This window comes from Brassica napus, chromosome A9 (genome assembly GCF_020379485.1).
Source record: "Brassica napus cultivar Da-Ae chromosome A9, Da-Ae, whole genome shotgun sequence".
In the NCBI taxonomy this organism is placed as follows: domain Eukaryota; kingdom Viridiplantae; phylum Streptophyta; class Magnoliopsida; order Brassicales; family Brassicaceae; genus Brassica; species Brassica napus.
This window is the reverse complement of record NC_063442.1, coordinates 1,885,487-1,894,587: the sequence shown is the minus strand read 5'-3', so window position 1 is coordinate 1,894,587 and position 9,101 is coordinate 1,885,487. Positions and strand designations below refer to the sequence as shown.

Below are 9,101 nucleotides of genomic sequence, written 5' to 3'. Positions count from 1 at the left end.
TTTAATAGGTTCTTTTGAGCAAATATTAATAAATTCTTATTATCCTCGGTAGACAGTGAAAAGAACGTGTAAAGTAGACCGGATTAGAAGCCGACAAACGACTTCTGTTACCGTGTCCTACACGTCTTTAACTCATTTTTTCTCTCTATCTTCGCCACTAATCACACTTCATGCATGGCTCATGGGAACGATGACGAAGCGGCGTCGCTTTAAGCCTATGTCAAGCTACAACGTAAACGCTGAAGACCGATCAAACCAAACCGTAGTCGCCGATCTTGACGGAACCCTAACATCCTCCTCGAGACCACTCCTCTACTTCTTCCTCGTTGCACTCAAAGCAGGAAGCTTGCTTCGTGCGTTGATCTTACTCGCGTCCGTACCACTCGTGCACCTCACGTATCTCTTCGTCTCCGAAAGCCTCGCCGTCAAAGTCGCAGTCTTTATCACATTCGCTGGCCTTAAGCTCGGCGACGTCGAGCACGTGGCCCGCCACGTCTTAGCAAGAGTCTACGAGAAAGAGTTGAAGCGGGACACGTGGCGTATTTTCGAGGCGTTCGGGAAACGGTACATTGTGACGGCGAGTCCTAGGGTCATGGTCGAGCCGTTCGCTAAGAACTTTCTTGGCGCTGATAAAGTTATTGGTACGGAGCTTGGGTTCACAAGGTTTGGTTGGTTAACCGGTTTCGCTAGAAAACCGGGTGTCATGTTGGGTAAGCAGAAACGCGACGCCGTTTTGAAGGAGTTCAGTGGTGGTGGTGGTGGGATTGGCTTACCTGATTTGGGGCTGGGTGATAGCCAGTCAGATTACTCTTTCATGTCTCTCTGCAAGGTCTATTTTCGTCATTTTATTTAATGTTTTTATTAAACTCAAAAGTATTTTTATAAATATTACAATTTTAGATTTAGAGAAAAAGTTTTTTTTTTAATTTTTATTTACAGTTGGTAGTAAATTATCGGTTGTGCATATAATTTTATCAGGTACTAATACATTTAGTTAGTCTGCCAAATTGTGATTGCAGGAGGCTTACATGGTGTAACGGACAACATATGTGTCATACAGTGTCTATGTTACTTGCCTTGCAATGCGACAATAATGTTAATTTCTAAGTAATTACGTGTGGCAAAATGCTAATTCTAATAAAATTATCCGACTACTGTTTTTGTTTCCGATATTTTACTACAGAGATTTCGAAGCCAATATTAATTCTTGGTTGTGTTTAGGCCTTTAGGGTATGACTTGATATATATAGTTTGTGTCACGTGAAAGGTTATATGTTTCCATTTTAGAACTCTCGGACCCCAATTTTACTTTTACTATTTTCCAAATTCCTGTTTTGGTTTTCACTGTGTAAATGTTATTTAAGGAAACTTTCCTTGTTTTTATTTGGCTCAATTAAAAGTTGCCATAATTATCTCTAATTCTACTTATATTATACATTTTCCGGACGACGTCACGTCCATGCTGATGTTTTAGTTTGCTTCCTTTCTTCAATTGTCCCAATAAAACTTTTTGATGATTAGTAGGGGAAATAAAATTTAATTAGATTAATGTAAAAAATCGTTAATTAGTAATTTAGTATAGATAACAATCTACATTATAATAAGACAGTTTCATCATATTTGTGGGGCCCAGCCTTTAGTTTTTTTTTTTTTCTTCTGTCGAGTGGGTTTCGTTTTTAAAGGCGTGAGCTTTGCTGGGCCTTCACTTTCATGAGACGCTGGGTGTGTTCGTCGGGGGTCGATAGGGTTGCCGTCTTTCGCTAGATCTTTCAATCGAGGGCTCTTCCTCTTCCCCTTTTGTTATTACTCCATCATTATGAACCGATCTTCGATGTTGTCGCGATTCCTCTTCCTGTAACGCCTTTCCGTTCCTATATATCAAGATTGTTGGGGTGGATCTACATCCTATCTCAAGACCCATTAGACAATAAATTATGCTCATTTTACTATGAAGCTCTAGCTTCTTCTTTGTATAAATAAAGAGACATCTCTCTTTAGCATAGGATCTTCTCTTCTTCCATTTTAGACCTAGAACACATCTTACAAAGAGTTTATATCATTTTAGATTTACTTTACACTAGAAATTATTCTTGTAATACAATCTATGATCAATAAACTCTTTTTGATGTTCATTTCTCATTTGGTTCTTTCAAGATTTCTCCTAAACCTCAAGAATCTAATCTTTTATTTTTAGATTCTTTATTTGATTGATTCCAACAAACACCACCAACATAAACACCGTTTTTGGATCAAACAGTTGGCGCTAGAAGGAGGGGGCTAAGGAGAACTATCTTCAAAGCATTTCATACTTGGAAAAATCTGAGATATGTGCTCATCGATCTCGGTTCATACAAACGCTAAAAAGATAAGTTTCACAACCTTATCTTATTGTTAAAATTGGATTCGAGATTATGGCTACACATGCTTAGTCTACTAAAGATTTTTTTTTTATAAAAAAAAAAAAAAAAAAAAATTTCTGACTTAGGAGGAGTCGTGACTCGTCACCGACGACGACTCTGGGAGATCAAATCGAAGACGGACGACGCCGATGGGGCTGTGGCTGCTTTCTCGCATTGGTCGAGTTCCGTTCCATCCCCACCAAAGACGAACTAGCCCGTGACGGAAGGAGAAAAGAGAGAGATCTTTCTCACCTCGACGGCGGAGGAGTCACGACCGACGACGACTCTCAGATAGAGCTCCGGCAAAGGAAGCGGAGGCAGTCGCGGGTCGATCCTAAGCTGACGAGATTTCAGACAACTTCTAATCTCCAGCGAGCTTGTAAAAGGACGATGTCGTCGTTGCTTTCTCAGATCCGTCGAGCTCCATCTCCAGTCTTCACCAGACACCTAGCGGGATTTGGGTCGAAGAAAACAGATCCCGTAATCAGATGATGACAAGAGAAATCAACAAAAGGCTCGTCCTTTAAGATCAACAGATCGGAGCAAAAGAGATTGATGATAACATGTCAAAGTTTGAAGCTCCTGTCTCGATCCGCCGGTGACTGCGTCATCTCCGACGAAGACTTCCGACTCCAGCGACGACGATCGTCGCTTCTCGCTAAACACCGCATCGATCTCCGATGACTCCGCCGGCGGCTCCTTCTCCTGCAGTAGCCGTACCATTCAGACGAAGCCCTCGAAACGGTGACGTCGTTGTTCTCCAGAGAATCCAGATCGAACTTCTCCTCAAGCTTTCAGTCCGAGAACAAGCTAGGCGATTTGAGTGTCTGAAGTTTCATGTTTGTTGCGACCTTGATGAGTGGAAGGACAAGATGGCAATCTCGTGGCAAGGTGATTACGAGATTTGTTTGTCTCAACTAGGGCTTCCTTTCTCGTCGTTGCCGTCGGAAGTTATCATCTTTAAAGCCGCAAGACGACGAGCTCGTACCCGAACTCCACCGTTTTCTCCACAAAGGAAACAGCTTCAGCATTCTCCAAAGAAGAGACGAGCTAGAGAGAGTGTTGAGAGGAGCTTACAAACAACACCACATCAGCTGGCTATCGGATTTACATAGCTTCTCTGCCTGACCACGAGTTCACCAAAAGGCGACAGTTAGTGAAGTCAGTGAACGAGATCAACATCTTGCTTCTTCATCAATACCTTGCTTCTTCATCAAGCAAGCCCTCAAGACAAGCACCACACAGAGAACTTCAAGCTTACCGTTGCAAGATGAACCGATTCTCTGTTTCCTCTGCTCTGCTACGTGATGATGGTAACCCGCTGAACCTTCTTCCATGAAGTATCATAGAATACATGGCAGAGGAGAAGGAAGAAGAGAAGCCATGCTATCTGTTTCCATTGAAGAAGACGAGCACGGTAGATTACTCAACGATCTCGGAAAAGGCTGTAACCGGCTCAATCCTCTTAAGAATAAAAAGGCTCGACCTTTTGTGCTCCATCAGTGACGTCTTTGAGCTCTATCAAGATGAGAAGAGTTCGATAAGAACAAGCTCAAGCTCAGCCATGATCTCTAGAGCAGCTCAAGGCTTGAGGACACCAGCACCGAGAAGCTCGAGCTTGCCATCACAAATACAGTTCTGGTCTTGCCTTGGAAGTACGAGACACGGCCTTACCTTCATCTCTATACGTTGTCAGCAGCTCCAAGCTTTGTTCAAGCTCAAAAGAGAGAGAGGGAGAGAAGAAAACAGAGGAACGTGATGGACTATGACCAGATCAGCGTCTCTTTATGCTCAGCTCATGATCATGCCGACGTCAAGCTCTCCAACAAGGTCTTGCTTCTTGAGGGATCATCTCGTCTCACCCCGTCAATGGCTGCTCTCTCGTTACGACCGAATCCTTGAGCTCGTGCGGTTTAACGTCGGACAATAGGCACGTGCTTTACTCAGCACTGGCCACGTCTTCAAGCGCTCCACCGCTAGAAGCTTGTTCCTGGCTTCAAGCACTGCTTCAAGCTCCAAAAGGAACAGAAGAAAACAGAGGACATGACCAGTGTGGTCTCTCTTCACGGTCCACTCATGGTCATCTACAATTAAAAAAAAAAAAAGAGATAAGTTTTCGAACCTTGTAATATGACCTACGATTATTAGAAGTTGCGTTGCTAAATAATCACTAGATCATCATGCTAAGAGTATGAGCTCCGCCTTGTCTCGTAACGTCTTTAGAAAGTTAATTGTCTAGCTTTTTCTTCTCGTGAATATACATGTTAAACATTACTATACATATGTATATCACGCTTTGATCATATTATATTTATGGTCACAGGAAATCTGATGATCTCATGATGAGCTCGTTGTCACTATGGAGCGTGAAAGACTGAGCCTTCTTGTGGGCAAGCCATCGTGAGCAAGCATAAGTTGAGTTCGGTCTCGGCAGCTACGTGATCCCTACCTCAGATGCTTGTTTCTTCTCCACCTCAATGACGAGCTCATAATCTCCGAAGTGGCACGAGATATACGTTCGGTCACAGCAGCATACACGCCAACAACTCGCTCGGCACACACGATCTCAACACGAGATTTCGGGTCGGCAATTTTAGGCACGAGTTTAAATTGAACTTGCTTTTTATTAGGCACAAGTTTGTGGTCGACTCGCTTATTGTTAGACACGAGTTTACAGAAACTCGTCTTTGGCTAGGCATGAGTTTACAGAAAGCTCTCCTTCTACTAGGCACGAGCTCTCAGTAAACTCGCCTCTGTCTTAGCAGGAGTCAAGTAAACTCGTCTTTCACTAAGCACGAGTTTAAAGCAAACTCGCTTATTACTAGACACAAGTTCGAAATAAACTCGCCTAAACCGTCATAGGCATGAGTATGTCTAGTTCATTGTCTAATAAACCCTATTCGTAAACTTCGCAGAGATCGATTTCATCTCTCTCAACGAACTTGGGGGACTTACTGTTGGGGATGGATTTATATCCTCTTCAAGGCCCATTAGACATTGAACTAGCTCATATTGCTAGGAAGCCCTAGGCTTCATCTTTCTATAAATAAGAAGCTACCTCTTTATGAGAAAGGATCTTCTCCTCTTCTTAGATTAATAAACATACTTTCATAAAAAAAAAAAAAAGGATGAAGCTTTCTTTCTCCTCCACACAAGTTCATGATCCGATAAAATAGAAGACCTGGACATCCTCTGATTCGCGATGGCAGTTCCGTTGCTTCCTCCCGGAGAAGGTCTGTGGTGCTGCTTCGGTCTCGGTCCGCCGGTGAAGCTTCTGGGACTGCTCTTCTCGGACTGCTCGAGCTTCTTCCCGGCCCGTGAAACACGATCTCCCCAGATGTGTTGCGATGAACTGGGTCTTTCAAGGTCAAGTGAGAGTCGCGAAGAACACGAACCCACCAAAGAGCCGAAGATTCTCATCAGAAGCGACGGCACCTGCACGAGCTTCTTTCCGGTCCACGCGATTTTCTCAGAGGCGTTAAGATGGACTGGGTTTTTCGAAATCAAGCCAGAGGCTTGGAAGGTTATCGGGATCTCGCGGCCACAAGAGAAGGACGATGACAGAGATCAGCCCTAGCTTGCTCTGCTCCATCGTTGCCTTCAGCAACAGGGCGTTAGGGGATTCGAACAGAACACGGGTTGCTGGCGAGATTGAGATGATTCAACATCAGACAATCTCACAAGGTATCCTCAAACCGTTTGCTAACAAGCAGAAGCGATTCCAGTTCCTTCCATCTGTCGATCCAAGAAGGTAACAAATCGGAAAGGCCAGCGAAAAAAAAAGACAGCAAAGGGTGCGCTTCTCCACTGCCACGTCTCGAGTTTAATCACGTGCCGAACTCAGCCTGTGTTGGATCTCGGCTTCCAACCTTCATATGATCTCCTCCTCCTCGGGACATATATAGCCTCGCCTGATCAGAGCTCCTGCTGAAGCTAAAGAGAAAGTTTGAAACTTTATCATGAAGCTTTATCATGAAGTTCTGCACTTGATATCAGTATCTTGCCGGCATCTGCATTCACTTCGACAACGGTCGAAAACTTTTCCTTCGATGTCTTAAAAAAAAGTATCTATTCTCATAGAAGGTCTCAAGAAGAACTCAGTCTTGCCTTGCTTCTTCATCAAGCGAGCTCTCAAGACAAGTTTGACACAACCGGCACAAGCTTCTCGTTAAGAAGGAACAGCGCATGAGACATGTCCTAATCTTCGTATCATCTCTCCAAGAAGCCTTCTCGTCATGTTGATCTCGTCGTAACAACAAAGCCTCTCGGCGACAGAGGCAATTCGCACAAGCTTGCCATCTGGTTGTGTTTCACTGCACTGGACACGTTCTCTGTTTTCTTCTATCCCTTTGGAAAACTGAATCATAGCTTGAAGCGAACTCAGCGGCGGCAAGGTCTTGCTTCTTCACTCATCAATCAAAGATAAGTGCTCTATAACCTTGATTGCTTCATTGCTTGCAACCTGTGCAAACTGTTTAGTTGTAAATAAATTACTACTATATGCAACTTGTGAAGCTTTGAGTAAAACAAGTTTTGCCACTTGCTTATTGATTACACAAAACTTGATTATTTCTTTTGGTGAATCTTAATCTGATCATCATCATGTTTTCTGTAAGACAGAGCGTTGCTGCTCGTGTTAACCGCTACTCTTGCCAGAGACGTTGCTCTACGAGACGCTGCCCTTGCCGGTCACTCTGATCCTGGACACGCCATGTTTCTCTTAACAGCAAACAGAAAGTTTCTCAAACGTCATCACAGCCTGACGAACATACAAGCCAACAACTTGCTCGGCACTTACGATCTCAACACGAGACTTTGGGTCGGCAATAGTTCGGTAAACTTGTATTTTGGGCACGAATTTAAATTGAATTTGCTTTTTATTAGGCACGAATTTGCATTAGACTCGCTTATTGTTAGACACGAGTTTACAAAATCTCGCCTTTGGCTAGGCATGTGTTTACAGAAACTCCCCTTTTACTAGGCACAAGTTCTCAGTAAACTCGCTTTTGCCTCAGCATGAGTCCAGTAAACTCGTCTTTCGCTAAGCACGAGTTAAAGTAAAATTATGCTCATTTTACTATGAAGCTCTAGCTTCTTCTTTGTATAAATAAAGAGACATCTCTCTTTAGCATAGGATCTTCTCTTCTTCCATTTTAGACCTAGAACACATCTTACAAAGAGTTTATATCATTTTAGATTTACTTTACACTAGAAATCATTCTTGTAATACAATCTATGATCAATAAACTCTTTTTGATGTTCATTTCTCATTTGGTTCTTTCAAGATTTCTCCTAAACCTCAAGAATCTAATCTTTTATTTTTAGATTTTTTATTTGATTGATTCCAACAAACACCACCTAATATAAACACCGTTTTTGGATCAAACAAAGATCGTCTGCGGTTCTGAGAATCTGAGAGAGGTTTTCGAAATCTTAAAGGCAGGGGAGGTTTTCGAGTCTCTGGCGATCCCTCTGATGAAGCTGGTATGGTTGAAAACTTTGGAGATGGAGAGCTAAGGGAGACTTTCCAGTTTCATCTTCAATACTGTAAGTCATTCAAACACCTTCCCCGGTAGAATCATGCGTCTATTCTGATCGTACTGTATTTTTCACCATAAAAGACATCATCATATGGATACTGCCCAAAATTGCGCCAGGTCTGGTGATCTGGACAATCAAATCCGCCGTTCAAAGGTAATACACATCATGATTCTTAGAACAATCTAATCCTTTGCTACTTTTGTTTGCTTTGTGCGTCATTGATATAGATTTGAACGAGCTAACCATGGTTCTCATGTTATAAAGAGTCTTGCTTTCTAACTTAAGACTCATGTTCCTCTGTTATGGTTTCTTTTTGTGCAGTTCCTTGTCGGAAGACAAACACTTGATTTAGATTTTACAAGTTCAATTTTGTATATATAAAAACTTAGTTTTGTCTGAGAAAAATGATCTTCTACTGCTGATCAAATCTCTATGTATGTTTGGTTTTGTGTTTGGTTAACTTTCTCTTCTTGTCTCTGTTTTTTTTTCCTGCAGCAATCTGCAATGTTTTGTAGTCTAACTAAAACGTTTCGCTTTGCAGATTAAAACCTGCCCCATGATTGATTGATTCTTTGATCTTTATATGTTTCTACCATACCAACAAGATGGCTATCTCTCCATCAAAACCTCAGACAAGCTCACGGAGTTTCACCAGAGCTTTGGCATTAGCATAAGATTAGCATAAGAATTATGTTAGGTGACTTAATTCGAGTGGCTACTCACCCTCATGCTCTTCATCAACTCCATCTTCTCCTACGTGATCACAAGATTCGCAGATCACTCCGAGCTCCAATCTCCATGTCTGATGTGCTCTCAACAACAAATGCGCCAAGGAATAGGTTTACGTCCACTTTGGGTGAGAGTCTTGTGTATGATAAAGAAGAAGCTAGAGAGCTGTTTGTTTAGGATCTCCGTTTGTTATTGTTCTACTTCTACCATCGGCGTACTTGTCTAATATGTATTTGATGATTATCTAAACCCATTTCTGAGTACACTACCTTTTGGATCATCTCATATGATAACTTGATTATCTCATTGAGTGCTTCATCCCAAGCTTCTAAACATATAGAAGCCTGTAATAACCCACAAGAAAAGTATTAAGTTAAGGTAACTAACTCCTTTAGTCTCAATGGCATTATGTATGATTATAAATGGAAGTAG

General features: G+C 42.2%; 1 protein-coding gene across 9 annotated transcripts; it reads left to right on the top strand.

Moving 5' to 3' along the window:
* The first annotated feature begins 94 nt into the window (after positions 1-94).
* On the top strand, positions 95-8,949 carry LOC106360384 (glycerol-3-phosphate 2-O-acyltransferase 6). Of its 9 annotated transcripts, none has more exons than XR_007316078.1 (5): positions 95-829; positions 1,020-7,233; positions 7,839-7,946; positions 8,057-8,093; positions 8,482-8,949. XR_007316078.1 is itself a non-coding variant. In XM_013799973.3 (2 exons), the coding sequence occupies exons 1-2, from the start codon at positions 182-184 to the stop codon at positions 1,035-1,037; spliced, it is 666 nt and encodes a 221-aa protein (XP_013655427.3). In that variant the 5' UTR covers positions 95-181; the 3' UTR covers positions 1,038-7,662. The 9 variants fall into 9 exon arrangements, 1 of the variants encoding a protein (XP_013655427.3); XR_007316076.1 differs by having other exon boundaries at positions 8,021-8,093; XR_007316079.1 differs by having other exon boundaries at positions 7,791-7,946.
* The last annotated feature ends 152 nt before the right edge of the window (positions 8,950-9,101 follow it).

Excerpts from the sequence above, each read along its gene's own strand:
- LOC106360384 (XM_013799973.3), top strand. The coding sequence starts at position 182 with ATGGGAACGATGACGAAGCGGCGTCGCTTTAAGCCTATGTCAAGCTAC.